The 23488-nt window shown below is 44.6% G+C and overlaps 1 protein-coding gene across 1 annotated transcript; it reads right to left on the bottom strand.

The window, feature by feature from the left end:
- Window positions 1-15097: 15097 nt before the first annotated feature.
- On the bottom strand, window positions 15098-19282 carry AARD (alanine and arginine rich domain containing protein). Its single transcript, XM_056854687.1, has 2 exons — window positions 19088-19282; window positions 15098-15238 (listed from the first exon to the last, which is right to left on the bottom strand). Exons 1-2 carry the CDS (start codon window positions 19280-19282, stop codon window positions 15098-15100), a joined length of 336 nt encoding a protein of 111 aa, XP_056710665.1.
- Between the last annotated feature and the right edge of the window lie 4206 nt (window positions 19283-23488).

The raw sequence follows: 23488 nt of genomic DNA on the forward strand, positions 1-23488 counted from the left end.
CATTTAACACACATAAACAGTCATCATAGAATATGGGCGAAAACGCATGGTCGCTTTATCCTCCTTTAATCCCTGTTTTAGCCAGGATCGAACGCACATTAGATGAAACGCATGCGTTCGAATCAGGCTGAATCCTGGCTGAAACAGGGATTAAAGGAGGATAAAGCGACCAGGCGTTTTCGCCCATAGAGTTGGAAGGGACCACCAGGGTCATCTAGTCCAACCCCCTACACAATACAGGAAATTCCAAACTAGTCTTTGAAGCATTTCTGTAACTATTGCAGTGCAACCCTAAACTCTGCACTGTGTTGAATTTTGGAGAGTTTGATTTGTCATAGGGGCAACAATGGTCACAAAACCTTCTTACCATCTACTCCTTCATGTATTTCTTTTGCCCCGATCCACTGCAGCTTGGTTGCCATTTATGTGATTACTTTGTCACGGCATGATCCTAGCCTATCCAGGAATCACACACGGCTACATGACTTCACAACACCACATAGCCAATCAGAGTTGGCTCTTTGACACCATGATGGAGGGGAAGCAAAAACTGCCCTACTGCCCTCACTCTGAATGGAGGAGAAGAGTGAACGCAGCCCCGTCGCTCAAGCCATGGGTTGCGGCTTCTCTTGGTATGCCATACTGGCAACCAGCAAGACTTTCATCCCAGTCCCTCTAGCTGTACATTATTAGGCGTGACTAGTTGCATCCGATTGGTGATATGCATGAACATCTGAATGAACTGGAATGCTGAAGAGCATTTTGATGCAGATCATAATTACATTTGGACACAAATAGCATCCACCTGCACTGAGAGACAGTGTGTTGTAGCGGTTACAGTGTTGGACTAGGATCTGGGAGACCCAGGTTCAAATCTCCACTCTGCCAGGGAAGTGGCAGGGTGACCTTGGGTCAGACACACACTCTCAGCCTAAACTAAGCCACTTTGAGACACCCTTGGGGAGAAAGGCAGAGTATAAATGAAGTGCATACATATTGTGTGTGTGTGTACGGTATGTGTTTTGCCATCAAGTCACTGTTGGCTTATGGCGACCCCGTAGGGTTTTCAAGGCAAGAGACCTTTGGAGGTGGTTTTCCATTGCCTGCCTCCATGTGGGCTCAGAGAATTGTGACTGGCCCCAGGTCACCCAGCAGGCTTCATGTGGAGGAGTGGGCAACTGAACCCAGTTCTCCAGATTAGAGCTCTTAACCACTACACCACGCTGGCTCTGCACACATATTACAATATACAATGTCATTAATTTCATCACTTCTAGCCACATTCTGCTGCAATTATGCCCATAATTAGCCAATTATGCGCAACTAGATCAGGGCAAGAAGCATGGGTCTGACTGATTCAGCAATGGTACCTGTTCCCTCTCCATTACGCCAACACCTGCCTCCTTGAGATAAGGGATACACATTTTTGAAAAGTGGTGGGAACCATCGCTACAAAGAGGAAAAACAAATGCAAAATGGCTCTCCTTCTGTTTTGGGGAGCTCAGCACCTACTTTAGAATTAGAGGTAGTCCAATTTATTTTAACGGAATTTACTTCCATTTCTTCTGGGGAAAGTGTGGAAGAGGGAAACTATGAAGAAGTTAGAGCACCATTTCCTATGATGAAAGGTGAAAGAGTCTGGGGCTTTTCAGTTTCGAAGCAAAAACAAACAATACGTTTTACAGAATTATGGATGGGGTGGAAGAAGTGGATAGAGAGAACTTTTTCTACCTCTCCCAAAGTACTAGAACTTGAGGGCACAAAGTGAATTAGTGGGCAGTAGACTGAGGATGGACAAAAGGAAAATACTTCTTTACTCAACGAGTCAATAAAGGAGGAAATTAATTCCCAGTGGATGTTGTGATGGTTAAGAGTCTGGGTGGCTTTAAAATAGGTTAAAACAGATTAATGGTGGATACTTCAACTGTGCTGCTACTCCTGCCCAGTCTCGCCCAGCCGCCTCTCTGCCATCTTGCTGCGAGCCCTGTGGCTTCCCTAGGCCTCAGTATTGGAAGCTGAGAGGGCTGCTTCGCTAGGGTTGCCAACCTCCAGATATTAGCTGGAGATCTACTGCTATTACAACTGATCTCCAGCCGATAGAGATCAGTCCTCCTGGAGAACATGGCCTCTTTGGCAGTTGGACTCTATGGCATTGAAGTCCCTCCCCTCCCCAAACCCCGCCCTCCTCAGTCTCCATCCCAAAAACCTCCAGCGTGGGAGCCAGCATGGTGTAGTGTTTAAGAGCGGTGGACTCTGATCTGGAGAACCGGGTTCGATTCCCCACTCCTCCACATGAGCGGCGGAGGCTAATCTGGTGAACTGGATTTGTTTCCCCACTCCTACACATGAAGCCAGCTGGGTGACCTTGGGCTAGTCACAACTCTCTTAGAGCTCTCTCAGCCCCACCTACCTCACAGGGTGTCTGTTGTGGGGAAGGGAAGGTGATTGTAAGCCTGCTTCTCCTCCTTGACAGTCATTGGGAGTCTCTCTTTTAACCTCTGTTTTCTCCACTCCCTGAGGGACCACTGGTCCAATCCAGCAGGGCTCCTTTTTGCTGTCTTTGGGATTACAGTGGGTAAGCCATTACAGCTTTAGTCCTGAGCGTGCATACCAGGAAATTATCCTATGGCATTCAGGGCAGTTTGCCCCTCAGTAGGCATTAACAGGATAGCCCGCCGCCAGCAAAATTCCCAGGTGGCACGCCATAACGGAACAGCATCCATCTTTGAAAAGAATTGGAAGAGAGAGTGAGTGATATAGTTCATATATTTATTGGCATTAGTACATTTGCTTTTACTGCCAGGTCCAGGGTGGCATCATTCATCATGAAGACAGCATAATTGTCTTTGAACATTATAAAAGGTGAAATTCATTCTCCTGGAAATTAAAGAGAGCATTGCAAAGTGTCACTTTAAAAAGAAAAGGGGGGTGAGATGAAGGGGGAGGACTGGCTGATACCGATGATATAAAACAGAGGCTTTAAATTTCTGTCTATAAACCTGGAGTAAAGCTATTGAGAATTAGTTGGCGATGAAGATTGTAATAACCTGAAATTAGTTTAGGTATCCTTCTAATCTCGTTTTTCATGTTGTCGGACTATTCATCATGAAATGTGTTTTCCTTCATTGGCAGTATTTCAGCAGCCCACTCTCAAAATGAAAGCAGTGAAGGAGCAATAAAGGCACTAAATGAAATAAACGTTATATCTTCCCCCAAAGAAGCCGTCCAGCGAAGGACAGAGAGCACAGAGCGCCCCTTCAACTTTGCTTCCTATCAAGAAGAAGGAGAAGGAGGAGGAGGAGGAGGAAGTTTTTATATGCTGACTTTCTCTACCACTTAAGGAAGAATCAAACCAGCTTACAATCACCTTCCCTTCCCCTCCCCACAACAGGCACCCAGTGAGGCAGGTGGGGCCGAGAGAGCTGTGACTAGCCCAAGGTCACTCAGTTGGCTTCATGTGTAGGAGTGGGGAGACAAACCCAGTTCACCAGATTAGCCTCCGCTGCTCATGTGGAGGAGTGGGGAATCAAACCCAGTTCTCCAGATAAGACTCCACCGCTCCAAACCACTGCTCTTAACCACTACAAAACACTGGCTCCCACCCTGGAAGTTTTTGGGGCGGAGCCTGAGGAGGGCGGGGTTTGCTTTCAGAGCAATCCTAAAAACACTTTCATGGGTGTAAATCCCACTAAATAGACCTGAGTAGCATTCTGAGAAGGATTCGGCTTAGGATGGCACCGATACAGCCCATTCCTGACAGTGGGGGGGGGGGCTCCTCTTACACTCAGGCTGTTTCTTAAAGGTACAGTACATATTTATTACAGATAACTCTGTACCTTTAAGAAACCTTGAACATAGATGCTTCTAATCAGCCAGCTGATACTAACTTAAGCCCAAGCTTCAGGCAACAGTTAGAACTTTAGTTCCCAGCTAACTCAAGAGCTAGTTACATAACAGACTGAATGTAGGTAAAAAGTATATATTACATAATATTATTTATTTTATATTTATAATTGTGTATAGTTTTGCATCTTTACATAGGGATAATTTTGTATCATTAATTATGTTAGAATGAATAGACTCTTGTATTGTATTACTTATGTGAAGAGAGAACTTATCACAATTTGGTAATAGGGACATAAATGAGATTATACTCCAGGAGTTATTGTGCACATTATGTTTATGATATTGTAATATTTTATCACAGTGGTTGCTGATGAAGACTGTTTAGTCGAAACAGGGCTACAACCGTCTCCCTGTAAATGTTTTTCCACACCACTGATATGAAGGGTGAGCTAATTAGCTTCACACAGCATAAACAGAAGATTCTTCATTAATTGCCTGCTATTTTTCAACGCTTTGTGACAGCTACGCTCGACTCACGGCACTGAGACTTTTGAAATCTTACCTTTCATCTTTTGCATATATACGCCTGTGAAGTAACAGAGTATTACCATACGTTGTGGACTTTTCCGTCAGCTACCCTTTGATTCTTTGGACTACTTATTAGAATTGTTGTAGTATTTTTTCACGTATTATTAATTTATTTACTACTTAAGAGCATACTAAAAATGTATTTCACATGAATATATGGTTATTCTCTTTCATTGCTGCTGTTTTTTGTTTGCCAACTAACTACCCAGCAGGCTAACTTAAATTTGTTGTAACCACCTGAGGTTGGCAACCCTAAAAATGCCCCCATTGAAAACAGCGAGGCTACGACGCCAAAAAAGGTGTCATAGTTATGCCGCTGCAGGAAGGGGCATTCCTGGGGCAAAAGGGGCTTGGAACCTGCCTAAAGGCAGCTTCGCCCCCAGAAACGCCTCACAGGACACCGGTGCCAGAACGTGCACCACTAAATCACTGCCAAGAGTGTCTCAGCGCTGGTGTGGATGCCACCCATGATGGTGTAAGTGCCCCTTATCACAGATTAAATGGGCACTGGCGCGGGATCGTGCTGGCGCCTAAGGAGCTTCCCCTCCCCTTCAAGATTGCATCCTTAGTCTCCACTGAGAAAAATGTTTCTAGAATATTTAAAGCTTTAAAAGATTCCAGAGCTAAAAAATCTATTCCTAATGCTTCAGCAAAGGGGTGGTTTTCTTTCTTATCAGGTTCAAAATACCAGAAATACTGCGAGTCTTACATGCAGGTGACGCCTTTAATTCTGAAAAACAAGCCAAAGGTGTTGTTATCTATCCATGCACATAAGGCAAGAGAAACAGTTGCATAGCTATCTTTAAAAAAAAGAGAAATAAATAAATCCAAAACAATTGGGTATATGTCAAGAGAAATGCAGGAATGTGGTCACTTAAAAAAAGATAAAGTAAATCATTTCATTGATTGCCTTCCAGCACATCTTACAAAAGAAAAGCTTGTTTCTAAAATATAATTGCATGCTACAGTTGGATAGAGGGCAGAAACAGAATCAAAGCTAAAGCCGCAATTTGTATACCATACGCCTATTTAATTGAATTTGTTCAGAAAGATAAATATGGAAGGCTGCTAAATACCCAGCTGTACAAAATAGTCGGACGAGTGCCAAATATACATATGAATTCTAATGTGATCTCTCTCATTTCATACTTTCGTATAGTGTACAAGCTTAGTGCAAAACTATTTCAGCAGAATTCAAGTGGGTACATCTAGAGCAGCGGTTCCCAAACTTTTCGGGCCACAGCCCCCTTAGTTCCACAAACTCAACCCAGCGCCCCCTACCCTATCCTATAAAAAGCATTATTCAAAATAGGGGTTTGTGTGACTCACTAAAGAAAATGATAACAATAAAATTTCCAAACAGTAACAAATAATTGCACATCTATTCAAAATCAAATTAAAACTTTTCAATTGAAATGTATTCAACAAAACTGATGAACTTGATCCAGTGGTACCAGCTCTTCAAAGTCTGGAAAAAAATTCTGATAGTTTCCACCCAATTTGCCAGCATGGTGCCATCTCTTGATCTATTGTAAATCAGAGAACAACACAGTTGAAGGGGCCCACCTCTAGCGCCCCCCCTGCTTCCCTCTTGCCTCTTAGTGCCCCCTTAGGTAATCCCACCGCCCCCCAGGGGGTGGTACTGCCCACTTTGGGAACCACTGATCTAGAGGTTTGCAAAGCAGGCAAGATACACACTCTCACACAGCCTGAATGGAGCCGATATATCATACAGAGACCAATGGGACCTCTGCATAAGTAAATCTACTTGCAACTGCACTTTCATGAGGAGCCTAAATCAAATTTGAAATAGTCCTCAAACACAGTGTTATGGTAGGCTTGGATTCTGATTACTGTGGATCAGTCTACCCTACATGACAAAGGGAATAGTAAGTAAAGTATGTGCTGTCACGTCACTGCTGACTCACAGGACCTTATGGGTAGGGTTACCAGGTCCCTCTTCGCCACCAGCAGGAGGTTTTGGGGGTGGAGCCTGAGGAGGGTGTGGTTTGAGGAGGGGAGGGACTTCAATGCCGTAGAGTCCAATTGCCAAAGTGGCCATTTTCTCCAGGTGAACTGATCTGTATCGGCTGGAGATCAGTTGTAATAGCAGGAGATCTCCAGCTACTACCTGGAGGTTGGCAACCCGAGGTGGTTTGCCATTGTTTCCCTCTGTACAGCACCTGAGGATGCCATCTGTGGGTTGGGAATTTCTTGGAGATATGGAGGTGGAGCTTGGAGAGGGCGGTTTTTGGAGAGGGGAGGTTCAGTGAGTATAATGTCATTTCCTCATCCCATGTGGCTTTTTTAAAAATCTGTGTGGGTTTCACAATCCCTGACATAGCCTTTTCAGGGGTCAGTGAGCTACCTGTATTCACCTGATTGTATTTACAGCTTATGGCATTGTGGATGTCTCCTTCAAATATAAGCACAACATTGAGCCGCTGTTCTTTCTGGGCTTGGTTGATTTTCAGGTCACCAAATCCAAGGTGATGGAGGTGAGCATGAACCCAGTTCGACAAACGTTGATAGCATGAAAGTCAGAACTGTTGGGCTATATATGTAAGAGGCAGGCTGAGTGTTTGTCTCTCTCCCATTGCAGGTTTTTAAAGCTTGGGGGTGGCTGGTGGCGCTTTCAGAAGAAGAGGGATTGTGGGAAGGTGGCTGCCAGCTTGTAAGATCCAGGCTGGTTGTTTGTCTTTCACCAGGCTGATTGTCTTATTTAGAGCCTGGGGGTGGCTGGGGATGGGAGCCCTTGGGCAAGAGTAGGGTTGCCAGGTCCCTCTTCGCCATAGGCAGGAGGTTTTTGGGGCGGAGCTTGAGGAGGGCAGGGTTTAGGGAGGGGAGGGACCTCAATGCCATAGAGTCCAATTGCCAAAGAGGGCATTTTCTCCAGGTGAACTGATTTCTATCGGCTGCAGATCAGTTGTAATAGCAGGAGATCTCCAGCTAGTACCTTATGGTTGGCAATCCTAGGCAAGAGCCAGAGGGCTCTTGGTCCTTGGCTCGCAGTGCATGGTGTTGATGGCCAGGGTTGCCAGGAGATCTCCAGCTAGTACCTGGAGGTTGGCAATCCTAGGCAAGAGCCAGAGGGCTCTTGGTCCCTGGCTTGCAGTGCATGGTGTTGATGGCCAGGGTTGCCAACCTCCAGGTGGTGGCTGGAGATTTCCCACTATTCCAGCGGATCTCCATGCGACAGAATTCAGTTCGCCTGGAGAAAGTGGGCTCTATGGCGTCATACCCTGCTGAAGTCCCTCCCCTCCTCATGGACTTCAATGCCATAGAGTCCAATGGCCAAAGCGGCCATTTTCTCCAGGTGAACTGATCTCTATCGGCTAGAGATCAGTTGTAATAGCAGCTAGTAATATCAGTTGTAATAGCAGCTAGTACCCAGAGGTTGTAATCAAACAAACGGCTTACAAGTGCTTACAGGAGCATGGAATTCAAAATATGGCACCAAATAAATGTTTCCAATATAGGAAAGAGACAAAGCAATACTTGCAATTAGAAGAATATAAAGAGAATATTGAAAACAGGTACACTTCTAAAGCAACAAATATACAACAATGGGTGAAGTCCCAAAACAAACACAGTTGTGAAAATACAGTTGTTTACGCCGGCATAAGCCCTAGAAAAGACCCTTGCTGCCCTGGCAAAGTCCAGCCTAAAGTCTTTATAGTCCTTCCGGATGACAAGGAGATAGTTACCAGCCTGGGTAGGTACAGTCACTCCAGAATTCTGGAACCCTTCATTTCCTATGGTCCGTTCCAACTTGAAGACCCGGTGGGTCATTGCATGAGGTCAAAGCACAGAATCTGTTAGTTCCAATAGCTCTAGGCCTGGTGGCCCCTGAAATCAAATGATGAACATTAATTTGTGAATCATCTTTTGGGTATGGGAGGGAGAGATATGTAATTAAATTTTGTCAATTTCATACAGAGCATTAGCTCTATAACGTCCAATCAACTAAAGTTTAAAATCCCCAAGTGATATGCTATAGCAGGGAGTAAATGTTTATAACTGATCTCTAAAACTCTTCTATTCTTTAAATTAAATTAAATTTTAACAAATGATAGTCTATAATGGGAAAACTGACACTATCTAAACTCCAATGCAGGGAGTAGACTTGTCAAAGAAAATTTATAAACAAACTATTAACTATATTTTTATTGCTTTTGTATTTAATAGTGCCAGTATTTATAATCCTTTAGTGCCTCTAACAGCAATAACCCAGTAAATAGTCTAGTATCTGCAACAATCCCATTCATTTGGCTGATGAAGCCTTATGAGGGAAGAAGAAAATATTTTTAAAATAATGAACCTCACTGGTATAAAAATTAATGGGGTTTTTTTATATACTTTATAGTTCAGCTGTGTGTGTGTGTGTGTTAACTGCCGTCAAGTCGCTTCCGACTCATGGCGACCCTATGAATGAAAGTCCTCCAAAATGTCCTAACTTTGACAGCCTTGTTCAGATCTTGCAAATTGAAGGCTGTGGCTTCCTTTATTGAGTTAGTACAGTATAGATCAGGTTAGCAGAAGCATTCCTGACCTTAGTAAATACAAAAAGTAATAGGCAGAAACTAATTTGATGCAACAGCTGCCTCATGATTTTCACTTTTTTACATAGCTGTTTAAGAAGAAAGAGGAGAAGAGTTGGTTTTTATATGCCGACTTTCTCTACCACTTAAGGAAGAATCAAACCAGCTCACAATCACCTTCCCTTCCCCTCCCCACAACAGACACTTTGTGAGTAGGGTTGCCAGCCTCCAGGTACTAGCTGGAGATCTCCTGCTATTACAACTGATCTCCAGACGACAGAGATCAGTTCACCTGGAGACAATGTCCGCTTTGGCAATTGGACTCTATGGCATTGAAGTCCTGCCCCTCCCCAAACCCCACCCTCGTCAGGCTCTGCCCCCAAAACCTCCCACTGGTAACAAAGAGGGATCTGGAAACCCTATGTAGGAGTGGGGAAACGAACCAAGTTCACCAGATTAGTGTCTGCCGTTCATGTGGAGGAGTGGGGAATCAAACCCGGTTCTCCAAATTAGAGTCCACTGCTCCAAACCACTGCTCTTAACCACTACACCACGCTGGCTACCTTTTGTTCTCTGTGTTTTTTTTTGCCTACCCGGAACTTGTCCAGGACTGTGAAAATGTATGTATGGTTTATTCTTATAGAACGTTCCATAGGCACTGTATCTAATACGACTTGTGAATTAATCAAATGAAAGAGAAAACGGTCCCCAAATACTGGCCTGTTGAGGGCTCAGCATGCTCCATGAATAGGTTTGCCAGCCTCCAGGTGGTGCCTGGAGTTCTCCCACTATTACAACTGATCTCCAGACGACAGAGATCAGTTCACCTGGAGAAAACGGCTGCTTTGGAGGGTGGTTTTGGACCATGATTCTTTTTCTCTGGAAAAGCGGATTAAAAAATTAAAAAGAGGGCAGCATTTCACTGGGCAAGCTGGCTGCCTTATTTTTGAATTCCCTGCTATACGATTAACTTTACCTGCATGGTTCACTGATGCAAGTAATTTCATTGCTTTCCTTTTTAGCCAAATAAATCTCCTGTGAGGAATATTCTTAGTTAATAACCGGCAAACAAGAGACAAAAATATTTCAATGCTGCCATAAATTTTGGCTTCATTTTTACAGCTCTGCTGAAGAAGAGACACGTCATTATAGATTTCTGGTTCTCATCCTGCCAACACTGTTCTGCCAATCAAATTGATGAGCAGCGTGTTTGCTATTCAAACAGGCAAACCAGGAAAACATTGGCCACTGCAAAAGAGGGTGCATCTCCATGGATTCCGACCACCGTCTTCCCCTACTATGTATAGATGTGTTCAGACATGCATTAAGAAGACACTTAAGCATTTTCACACATTCTGAATAATGCACTTTCAATCCACTTTCAATGCACTTTGCAGCTGGATTTTACTCTCGCCGTTTATGCTTGGTAATTAGTGCGTTCCGCATACCTGCTTCGCATTTCTTAAGAGCCCCTTTAACACGACCTTTTGTATTTGCTCCACCCCAGCATCGAAGCATTCACTGAAGGAAGCATGAATAATCATAGCCGCGGCTAAGAGTCATTGGTAGCAGTCGGTGCTTATACAGGTTGTAATCAGCATCCTTGGGAGACTTGGGGTGGCCGTGGTGTTCTTCTGAACTTGGGAGTGGGGAGGAGTTACAGTCAGAAGGAACAGAGAAGGGCTTGCAAGTCTGTTCCTTCACAGTAGGTTAGGCAGAGTGTGACCAGACCCAGATCACTTAGCAAGCTTCCATGACAGAGTAAAGATTCAAACCTCGCAGTCGCAGGTCCTAGCCTAACACGCTATACTGGCTCTTATCGTAAAACAAATGAAACTGGTATGAGCAGTAGCCAGTTGCTGCTTTTTATCTAAGAGCTGTACTAAAAAAACATGAAAAAGCTAAGTCATCAATTACATCAGTCTAAGTTTTGTTCCAGATCTTCCAGAGAAGTTTTGCAAACAAATGGTCCTCTTTGAACCACAGAGATGCCCTCAGATTGTGTCTGCTTTTCCCAGGATGAAATAATTATCCCATATATGAACTCAGCACTTGGATTGCCAGAATCATCATGAATTTTGTAGGGTGCCAACTCCAGCTTGGGAAATTCCTGGAGATTTGGGGGGCGGGCGGCAGCTAGGGACGGTGGAGTTTGGGGAGGGGAGAGAGAGGGAATATGATACCATAGCATCTGCCAACTGAAGTTGCCATTTTTTCAGGGGCACTGATCTATATACTCTGGAGATCATTTGTAATTCCAGGAGAACTCCAGGTGCCTCCTTAGGGTTGCCAGGTCCCTCTTCACCACCAGTGGAAGGTTTTTGGGGCAGAGCCTGGGGAGCGCGGGGTTTGGGGAGGGGAAGGACTTCAGTGCCATAGAGTCCAGTTGCCAAAGCGTCCATTTTCTCCAGGTGAACTGATCTCTTATCGGCTGGAGATGAGTGGTAATAGCGGGAGAACTCCAGTTAGTACCTGGAGGTTGGCAACCCTAGAAGAAAAAAGAGGGGAATAGAACCCAACCTGGAAAACAGAAGTTGGGTACCCAAGGTTGGGTGGGATGAAAAAAATGTAAATAATGAAACTATATAATTTATTAGAAGCGCTATATAAGAATTAATTAAAAAAAAACTGTTAAAATAGCACAATGGCATTTCTTAAGGTTGATGTCTGTCACCATAAGCCAAATGTGTTTCGGCCTATATGGCCTTCCTCAGTGGTCTATTTAAATCATATAAAAACATGCACACACATTACAAATATATTTACGTGGAGCCCCGTGGCATAGAGTGTTAAGCTGCAGTACTGCAGTCAAAAGCTCTGCTCACGACCTGAGTTCGATCCCGACAGAAGTTGGTTTCAGGTAGCCGGCTCAAGGTTGACTCAGCCTTCCAACTTCTGAGGTCGGTCAAATGAGTACCCAGCTTGCTGGGGGTAAAGGGAAGATGACTGGGGAAGGCCCTGGCAAACCATCCCGTAAACAGAGTCTGCCTAGGAAACATTGGGATGTGACGTCACCCAATGGGTCAGGAATGACCCGGTGCTTGCACAGGGGACCTTTACCTTTACCTTTTTACAGGCAATATACAATAGACCAGGCATGTAATAGGTTGTATATATTATCAATGACACCAACATCTGGTGATATTGTCTTTGGTTTTTATGCTGGGCTCTGTATATGTCTCCTGCATAAGTTGTGTGCAAGTATCAACCTATTCAAACGCGTTTGGCTTGTGGCGACAGACGTCAACCTTAAGAAATGCCATTGTGCTATTTTAACGGTTTTCAAATAATTTTAATTCTTATATAGCGCTTCTAATAAATTATATAGTTGCATTATTTACAGATATATATTTTTCATCCCACCCAACCTTGGGTACCCAATCATGGTTGGCAACCCTATGCCACCTGGATGTTGGTAACCCTATCATAAAGCTCAAAATTCTCAAAATATTGAAATGCAAAACAACATCACTGGTAAACTTTGCTCGGAGCTTGTTGTACAGAAGCTGAATGTAATGGGCTGGCAGGCAAAGCTGATTTCTAGATTAGGGCCTTTGTTATTAGAAGAAGAATTATTCCATGCCCCTGGTGTGTGTAAATGTATGGGTAACTGTACGCTTCACTGGCTCCATCATCTTGGCATTCTGGAGCGTAGTGGTGGTGCGTTTAAAAAAAACCCAATATCATTTACATATAATCCCCATGCTGTTGACTATAAACCAGACTTTACACTGTTTTATAACTGGAGACATTTAGCACCCTCCCGACTTGTTGTTGGGAAAGCCGTCAATCCTCAACCTTACACCTGCCCCCAGCTGTAGGGTGAAAGGAAGGGTTTTAATTAAAAAGTTTATCTATAGAGCTATTTCGCCATTTAGGTGTCACAAATGGGGCTTCCTGCCCTGTGGGCGTCTTGTGTGCCTGTCTCTGAACAAAAGAGTTTTCTTCGGCGCTTGGCATGTTGGTGTGAAAATGCAAATTGAACTCTTTGCAGGGATTTATTTCACACATCTCTTCACTGATTAAAAAAAAGCAAGAGCCATAATCTTGCCCATAACTACTTCTTGTTTTTCTCACCTAATCTTGTATCTGCTTAATCTCGTATCCACTGTTTGTTGTATGCATTATCTTTAGGGTCGTCAGCCTCCAGGTTGGAGATCTCCTGCCATTACAAGTGATTTCCAGCCGACCAAAATCAGTTCCACTGGAGAAAATGGCCGCTTTGGAACGTGGACTCTATGGCATTATACCCTGCTGAGATCCCTCCCCTCCCCAAACCCCACCCTCTCACGGCTCCATCCCCATCATCTCCAGGTATTGCCCAACCCGGATCTGGCAACCCTAATTATCTTGCTCTTGCTGCATTGATTTCTACTTCTGCTTTCCCATTTTTTCCTTGTTTACGACATAGCACATCTGATACTTTTTTGGCAATTTCTAATTTTTGGAAATTCTTAGTCTTATTGCGTTGTTTAGTGGGTAGGGTTGCCAGGTCCCTCTTTGCCACCGGCAGGAGGTTTTTGGGGCAGAGCCTGAGGAGGGTGGGGTTTGGGGAGGGGAGGGACTTCAATGCCATAGAGTCCAATTGCCAAAGTGGCCATTTTCTCAAAGGGAACTGATCTCTGTCGGCTGGAGATCAGTTGTAACAGCAGGAGATCTCCAGCGAGTACCTGGAGGTTGGCAACCATATTAGCGGGTGTCTTGCACCATTTGACGGTATTTTTCTGCACTGTGTAATCTGTCTTGAGTCTCAGCAAGAAAGATGGGCTATAAATGTAGTAAACAAAATAAAACCAATTAAGGGTTTTAATGCTGCAGTGACGATGTGAGACCCGCATTCAAATCCCAGCTCTTTATGAAACTCACTGGGTTACCCTGACCCCGAGCCAATAAACTTTCTCAGGGCTACTGAGAGCCACCATGGGCCCTAGGGTTGCCAGGTCCCTCTTCACCACTGGCAGGAGGTTTTTGGGGCAGAGCCTGGGGAAGGCAGGTTTGGGGGAGGGGAGGGACTTCAATGCCATAGAGTCCAATTGCCAAAGCAGCCATTTTCTCCAAGTGAACTGATCTCTATTGGCTGGAGATCAGTTGTGATAGCTATTGCTGTCACTTCATCAAGTATTAGTGCAACCCTTTTGGCATGTGGAAGAACTATTCAAACTATATTTCCCTCCTATCAGAACACATGGTCCTCCATACATAATTTCCTTTGGTCTGTTTGGGATTATGTTTCAGCTCCCCAGCCAGGAACCAAATACAGACATTCATCTGAGGCCAAAATAGCTACACCCAGTTGTAAAGTCAATGAAAAACAAGGACTGGGGTGTCATCTGCACACTATTGACGCCACACTCCATGCATGCAGATGGCTTTAATATTTAATATTTCAGGCCCACTGAATTGGCATGCATTCCGTCCCAGTATGAGGTATATTTATTATCTGACATCATTCCTGCAATTTAATTGACTCTAGCATAAAACCTAAAATACTATTAGACATGTAAAAACAAATCTAAAAGATGAAATATTCCACACCAATTATAATTTTCCAGTAGGTGACATAAAACATTGAAACGCTTGAGAACTGCAACTGATGGGTGATCCGATAAAGTGGGGATGAATTCTGACTGCTAAGGCAATGAAATGGACACAGATTACATTTGTAGCCGTTTGAAAAGTGTTCTCCACTTTGGCTGTGAGTCCAAGGTTGCCGTCAAAACCTAATTTATAAAGACCCCCCCCCAAATTAACTGGAGGTTTTCTTTAAGGGGTGGGTGTAGTATTCGTCACATCCTGTTACCATATTGGATATAACTGAGCAATATAAATTTCCATATTGTTGTCCGAAGGTAGGGTTGCCAGGTCCCTCTACACCACCGGTGGGAGGTTTTCGGGTGTCAGAGCCTGAGGAAGGCAGGGTTTGGGGAGGGGAGGGACTTCAATGCCATAGAGTCCAATTGCCAAAGCGGCCATTTTCTCCAGGTGGACTGATCTCTATCAACTGGAGATTAGTGGTAACAGCAGGAGATCTCCAGCTAGTACCTGGAGGTTGGCAACCCTATCCGAAGGCTGCGGTGCGTGTGGCATTTTCTGTGCCCTGACATGTAGGTTTTTACAAATTATTATTCTGGACTTTCAGCAATGCTCAGGGTCTTCGGTTCCAGATCCACCGTCACCTCAGTTTCATTTCTCAGTCTCTGTATGTCTGTGCTTAAATCCAGCAGAGTTTTGGCAAGCTGGCGGTTCTGAGACTTCATTTCCAGCTACAAAGAACAAAAAGGAAGAAGATAATTGGTTTGAGCAGATGTTAACCATCCAGCAGGGCTTAATTAGTGGTGGGGCTCACCGGACTCCAGCCTTGGAATATTTTCAGTATCACAGTACAATCCCAGGATGTGTGTGCTCAGAATACATCAAAATGCCCAATCTGGCAGAAAGAGTATTTTCCTCACCAGTAACAAATAAAAAATTCCATGCGTCAGGAAGTTACAGGTCGTTTTTGCATGGGTACTTTCACTCACGTTTGCCCCCGGTTTGTCTTGGTTGTTCCTTGGAGTTATGCATGAGTTTTCCATCCATTAGAGATGACTTTGTGATCAGCCTTCACAAATCCTGGGACTTCCCATTCCTCTATTAACCCGATTCTTCGATCTCCCCTGAGATCGGCCCGGGTGACATCCCCATGCATAAGGCAAAGTGTGGGACACAGAAGCTTGGGGGAGTGACGTTTCTCTCACAAAAAGCACTACAGCCAATTACAAAGCAGCGTGTCAAGGGGCGGGGATCCAAATGCTTCCTGCTTCATGGGAGTTCTTTCTGAGCAGAAGAAAGGATTTTAGAAACGAGGCTTGGGTTTCTCCCCCTGCCCCAATTCCTTTTAGAGAGCTCCGTTTTTTAAAATGCTTTTTGACATGGCACTTGGGTTTCCATGGGGGGGATGGGATGAGTTTTCTCTCACAGCAAGCACTACAGCCAATTACAAAGCAGCATTTCAAGGGGTGGGGACTCCAATGCTTCTTGATTTGAGCTTGGAGACTGCTGGGGCATAGAGTCGCAACAGGAAAGTGTGGGTCCAGCGAGCAACGAACCTCAGGTAAAAACCCCATGACCACAGTCTGCGTTCTTCTTTCTAAGGCAACTTCTTTTGTATAGTACCAAATGCAGTTGCTGTGTTAAATTACCAGGCCATGTTGAACAGAAGGTTCTGTAGCCAATCAGAAGGGAAATGAGAACTTCTGCCCAGCTTTTCCCTCTGCCCTGTTTGAGGATGGAGAGTAAATCCCCTGGGAAGTTACTCACATTTGAAGGTGCCTTATACTAAGTCCGACCATTGTGCATTTTGATCAGCTGGGAGAAATCTGCTCCTTGATATCACATGAAGATGCCCTTTAGCATCACATCATTGAACCACATTGTCTGCTTTGACTGTTGGCTGCTCTCCTCGGTCTTAGGCAGAGAAAGGTATTTTCCAGCAGCTGGAGACACCAGTGCACAAAACTAGCGCTATACCACTGAGCTCCTCAAAAGATCAGATGAGAACAGATCCCTTATTTGTTTATTTAGCGCTTTTTAACACACATACCCTTCCTCCAAGGAGCCCAGGGTGGAGTACATTTTCCCCTCCTTCATTTCATTCTCACATCCACCTTGTGATGCAGGTTAGGCGGGGGGGGGGAGAGAGAGAGAGAGAGAGAGACCAGCCCAAGATCACCCCAGCAAGCTTCTATGGAAGAGTGGGGAGTAATGGATTTAAACTAATCAAAAAGCGATTCCACCTAAACATTAGGAAGAACTTCCTGACGGTGAGGGCGGTTCGATGGTGGAATGCACTGCCTCGGAGGGTGGTGGAGTCTCCGTCTTTGGGGGTCTTTAAGCAGAGGCTGGATGGCCATCTGTTGGGAATGCTTTGATTGTGGGATCCTGCATGGTGGGGGGAGGGTTGGAGTCACTGGGGATGTGGGGGGGAGGTAGTTGTTAGTTTCCTGCATTGGGCAGGGGGTTGGACTAGATGACCCTGGTGGTCCCTTCCAACTCTATGATTCTATGAAATGTGGGTCTTCCAGATCCCAGTGCAATGTTCTGACCTCTATGCTACACTGACTCTCATGTACAAATGTTGTAATAAAGTAAATAATTGGTAATTAGACAACTGCACCCTACACATGAAGCTGCCTTCTACTGAATCAGATCCTTGGTCCATCAAAGTCAGTACTGTCTACTCAGACCGGCAGCGGCTCTCCAGGGTCTCAGTCAGGGGTCTTTCACACCACCACCTTGCCTGGTCCCTTTAACTGGAGATGCTGGGGATTGAACCTGGGACCTTCTGCATGCCAAGCAGAGGCTCTACCACTGAGCCATGGCCCCTCCCCAATTACCCTAGTAATTGGATGGGAGACCACCAAGGAATGCCAGGGTTGTTGTGCAGAGGGAGGCAATGGCAAACCCCCTCCGTCAGTCTCTTGCCTTGAAACCCCTACGGGGTTGCTATACGTCAGCTGAGACTTGAAGGCACTTAATACACACTTAGAATTGAGAACAGCCCTATCTCCTGCATCGTTCTTCCTTCCTCATTTTATGGTCACCCGTAACCCTACGGGTTAGGTTAGTTAGGCTGAGAAAGAGACAGGCCCAGGGTCACCTAGTGACCTGGATGGCATTGGAGATTTGAATCTGGCTCTCCCAGATCTGACTTGGTCACTCTAACCACTACACTATGCTGCCATGTAAATAGATGTCACTGAGGCAAGGTTTAATAAATATTTTTTGGTAATCGTGACAGCAGCACCAGTAACAGAATATGTACAGGACTGGTGCAAGCTATTTTTAAATGCTTACGGGGAGACCCACTTTCAAATCTACAAATGCCCTCAAACACAGTGGATAATCTTGGGCCAGTTACCATAAACCTGACCTACTTCACGGGTTTGTTATGTGGATTACACAGAGCCGGGTAGAACCATATATGCTGCCCTGAACTCTTGAGGAGGAAAAACCGGATAATAAAAAGGCAATAAATAAATAAGCCCCACATTGCTGAGCAGAGGGAAAGACCAGCCAATGAATTCATGGCTGAAGTGAAGTCTGAACTGGGGTCTTCTCAGCCCTCTAAAATGGGGACAGGACAGATTATACATAGGGTTGGGAAATACCTGAAGATTTTTGGGGCAGAGCCTGAGGACAGGATTTAGGATGGGGAGGGTCTAGTGGTTAAGAGCGGTGGTTTGGAGCGGTGGATTCTGATCTAGAGAACTGGGTTTGATTCCCCACTCCTCCACACGAAGCCAGCTGGGTGACCTTGGACTAGTCACCCTCTCTCAGCCCCACCTACCTCACAGGGTGTCTGTTGTGGGGAGGGGAAGGGAAAGTGATTGTAAGCTGGTTTGATTCTGCCTTAAGTGGTAGAGAAAGTTGACATATAAAAACCAACTCTTCTTCTTTGTCGATGCCATAGAGTCCAATTGCCAAAGCGGCCATTTTCTCCAGGGGAACTGATCTCTATCAGCTGGAGATCAGTTGTAATAGCAGGAGATCTCCAGCTAGTACCTGGAGCTAGTACCTGCAACCCTATTTATACACCTTACATAAGTTTGATGAGGCCCTAAGCTATTGAAGGTAATGGGGCCCTTTATATGTCCAGCTGTCCTTTGTCAACCACAAATTGTCGCTGCTTTTTGTGTTGAATATATGCTATATGGTAATTTATGGACCTAATAGGTCTCTAAAGCCATTTGCACATAACAAAATATGTATTTTATCAAAGAAATTGTTGAACTGAAATACAATTAAGAAGAAGTATATTAATAGTGAAATAATTATTAAGCTCTAACTTTAAATGATTTTTTTATTCATAACAAACTTAATAATGCAAACACTGTTGCTGTATGTAGGTTTTATTTTATTGTTTTTTTATCTTATATTTTGGAAATGTACATCCAGTTTTTTTTCCCTTTAAATTTTTTGGGGGCTATAGCTTGTTTAGCTTGTATGTAAATCCGGCACCGCATAGCATGCATCCCGCCCGACCCCTGCTGGATCACAGAGCTGCCCTTTCAACGAGCTGCAGTACAGTTTCGACTCCCCGCAACAGACAGGGACCTGCCCGCTTCACTCACCAGCTCTGCCCGCAGCCAGGCAATGGCTCCCTCTATGTGTGCCCTGCGCAGCTCCTCCTGGACGGCCAGGGTCCCCTTCCCTCTGTCCAGCCTCGCTGCCAGCCTCGGTCCCCTGAACGCTCTCCGCAGCCTCTGCTTGACATCCTCCAGGAGCAAGCTGGAGAGAGCCTCTTCGCAGGGATGCTCCACGTCCATCCTTCCAGCCAGGCCTGGTCGGGCAGGACTGGAGGGGGTGGCTGGGGGGGATGAATGGAGAAAAGGATGGCAGATGCAAAGTCCGAGAATCTCTGACAGCCTCCACCACCACCCCCTTCCCCGCTACGTCTTTTGTTTTCTGGCCCTGGAACTGTTTCCAGCTCTCTTGCACAGCAGATCTCCACCCCTCACCCTTCCCTTCATTCCACAGAAAGTGGGAGTTAAATGGAAAGTAGGAGCGGAGAGGGAGGGGAACTGCTTGGCCGACTGTGGGAATGCCCCCCCCCCTTCTTGAAGGGAATCTACAATCGAGGACGTTTTGCTTCTAAGGGCAGGGAGGCGACTTTTATTTATTGGGAGCCTTTCAACCCTGCCTTTCCAGTGCTTTTGTTACTCAGACTCTGGTGCTATTTGTGTGTGTGTGTGTTAAGGGCCATCAAGTCGCTTCCGACTCATGTGCCATTTATACATGGGAGGTTTTGCCTTGGATTTGCCACTCTAGATGCACTGTCCCCCCAGCCATAGTCTCAAAACTCCACAATAAGCCCCCATGCATGATGGCGACCCCATGAACGAAAGTCCTCCAAAATGTCCTGTCTTTGACAGCCTTGCTCAGATCTTGCAAATTGAGGGCTGTGGCTTCCTTTATTGAGTCAGTCCATCTTTCAATGCACTCTGAAGGGGGATTTTACTGTGTGAACTGGCAAAATCCACTTGCAAACGATCATTAAGGTGCAGTGAAAGTGGATTTAAAGTGCATTATTTGGGCTGTGTAAATAGCACCACTCCGTTTGTCCTTTAGCATTTACTTCAATTTCTAACCCCCCTCCCCACTTCCACCCATCGTTAGGGATGCCAACCTCCAGGTGGGATAAACAACATAATATGGTACCCATCATACTGTGTATGAATACCAGTTTTTAAATATAGTTTCTATATATACATTATTTGCAAATAGCAATGGGTTGTTGATTTTAGCAGCAGTGTATAACATAGTGTAAATTGAGGTAAATACAGAGTGCATTTCTACCAATCAGTCATATAGTCTTTAGTCTATTATACATACAAACAGAAATGCAGGTAATCATTCATCAGGTAAGGATTTTAAAGAAGGGACAAAGAGCTTTCTTGATGTTTTCTTGTCAAATTGAAAATTAGTAGGCATATCAGATGGAGAAATCACCAGGTGAAGTTTTCTTGTCTAGTTGGAATCTGCTAGGTATTTCAGGTAGAGGAATCATCAGGTGTAGACAAGTTCCCAGGTTATTCTTGTTTCATTAAAAAACGTCATCAGTACATTCTTATCTAATTAAAGTCACGGCTAAATGACCCAATAGATTGAACATTGTCTTTTGTTTCTTTTATCAGTCATGCCTTTCTAGTATTCTTGTGTATACTAAAACATGTCTCATGCTGCATCCTTCATTCTTAACAAAATTACAGCTCATCTCCAGACAACAGAGATCAGTTCCCCTGGACAAAATGGATGCTTTGGAGGGTGGACTCTATGGCACTTTACCCTGCTGAGGTTCCAGTCCTCCCCAGGCTCCATCCCCCAAACCCCAAGGAATTTCCCAACCTGGATCTGGCCACCCTACCCCCTCATCCCCTGCTGGTAGCCAGGAGGGACCTGGCAACCCTGCCCATCGTTGGAGGCTCTCAGAGTGGTTCACAACATCACAACCTACACCCAAATCCATTAAAACTCACGAGAGAACCGAACAACATTTAGAATGATATTTGGTATAAAAGTTAGGTGTTGGTGTCTGAAAGTTACTCTTGACACTCAATGGCCAGGTCTAGGGTTGCCAACCTCAAGGTACTAGCTGGAGATCTCCTGCTATTACAACTGATCTTCAGCCGATCGAGATCAGTTCACCTGGAGAAAATGGCCGCTTTGGCAATTGGACTCTATGGCATTGACGTCCCTCTCTTCCCCAAACCCCGCCCTCCTCATGCTCTGCCCCAAAAACCTCCCACCAGTAGTGAAGAGGCAACCCTAGCCAGGTCCCTGAAGGCCTGATGAAAATGGAACAGATCAGATTTGGGATGTTCCCTTGGGAAGAAATCTCATTAAAAGGGTGCCAACCCACTGCCTTAAAAAGGAGCACAAATGCCAACCATTTCCTTTTAAAGTTATTCACTCACAAGTAGTACTCATTCCTGCCTAGAGGTCATGCCATGTTTTGTGGGAACCTAATGCTAGGTTTGTGAGGGCAAGATTGGGGAGAGCCACCGCAGGGCCCCAGGCAAAGAGAGCCAGCATGGTATAGTTATGAGCAGTGGTTTGGAGCGGTGAACTCTAATCTGGAGAACTGGGTTTGATTTCCAACTGGCTTCATGTGGAGGAGTGGGGACACCAACCCAGTTCACCAGATTAGCGTCCGCCGCTCATGCAGAGGAGTGGGGGATGAAACCAGGTTCTCCAGATTAGAGTCCACTGCTCCAAACCACCGCTCTTAACCACTACACCACGCTGGCTGTCCACACACATATAGAAAAATTGGCCTGCAGGAAGTTAAACAGCCCTTCTTTTCTGTCACTGTTCTGATCAGATCTGTACTGTCCCCCAACAACTATATTTCAAGAAAAATAACTATCTGGCAGGATACTGCTCGACACAAATCTCCCACATTTCATGCAGAGCAGCTGACACCATGCAAGGGACATATTGCAATGCATTACGTTTAATATGGAAAAGATATAAATTCATTAGACTCTAACTGCACTAACAAGCTATGCTGGAATATGTGTTCAGAGAAGTGTTCATTGCTTCCAGCATTCTGCGCAAGGGAGACCGCTTGCATGAGCAGCTCTGTGAAGGAAAGCCAGCTGTGGTAACATCTGCGTGGGATCTAGCATGCCAATCCAGAGTGAGTTATGATAGGTCTCTACTAGCCAGTTTTTATGGGTTTTACATGGCCGCAGTCCTAAATACAACTGACTAGGGAGTAACCCTATTGACCTAATAGGGATTTACTTCTTTCTTTTTTTTTTAATTTAAAGTTTATTGATTTTCATACATAACAATAGAAAAACAAAAATCAACATTCCAACATTGGTACACTCGTAATTGCTCTACGTTCTTGTTTATATAATCATTGCAGTAGGGGTGGAAGGCACACCGAATCCAGCGTTATACCTAAAATCTATAGTTTATAAGATGGACCATATTTGAAGTAATGACGTCGACTTGGGAGAACTCACATTCCAATGAGTATCATTGTTCGTTACATGCGTAATAAAGGGAAACCATCTTTTTAAAAAGTTTGAAGTTGCTCCCGCAGTTCTGATCTGTGATGATATTTTATCCATTATCAATAACTTCCACACTTTAGAGTACCATTGCTTCAGTGTTGGGATTGATTTCCTTTTCCAAAATAGTGCTAAAAGACTCTGTGCAGCCAAAATCAAAATTGAAGTAAGTTCACTCTTACATTTATCTTCATGTTGGTTGTCTGGTATATGTAACAATACATAAGGTAGTTCCGAGTTCAGTTTGCACACAACAATTTTTTCTATTTCCAATATAATTTTCTCCCAGAATTCCTTGATTCTAGGACATTTCCACCAACAGTGAGCAAAGTCGGCTTTCCCCCCACATCCTTTCCAACATTTATTTGAATATGTCTGTTTAATCTTATGCAATCTGGCAGGCGTCATATACCACCTACTCATAACCTTATACGCCTGTTCTTTAATATTAACTGCAGCTGATCTGAAGGGATATGCTCTCCAAGTTTTTTCCCATATCTTTTTTGGGATGGCCCCTCCACTGTCTATTTCCCATTTGCTAGTATAAGATGGGGTCTGTGGGAGACTTTCCAAAAGTACCTTATATAATTTGGCAGTTATTCCCTTATGGTAGCCTTGCCTAGTTCGTGCCATTACTTCAAAGTGTGTTGGAGGCCTGTGTAAGCATTGTTGAATTTGAGGCATGTGGATAAAATGTTTCAATTGCAAATATTGGTACCATGACAGTACCAGGGGGGACAACTTTTGTTATAGTGTGGTCTTGTCTCGGACCATCTTCTGCTCTGTAATATCCTGAATTCTGTTTATATGAAGTTGCCTCCATGAATTATACTTGTCACCCTCTCTTCCTGGGGGATATAATGTACTCCTGGTAATAGTCATTATTGGGGAAACCTCTGGTATCAAATATTTATCATATTTGTCCCACTCCCTTAGTGTATTCCACAACAT

Source organism: Euleptes europaea, chromosome 8 (genome assembly GCF_029931775.1).
Source record: "Euleptes europaea isolate rEulEur1 chromosome 8, rEulEur1.hap1, whole genome shotgun sequence".
In the NCBI taxonomy this organism is placed as follows: domain Eukaryota; kingdom Metazoa; phylum Chordata; class Lepidosauria; order Squamata; family Sphaerodactylidae; genus Euleptes; species Euleptes europaea.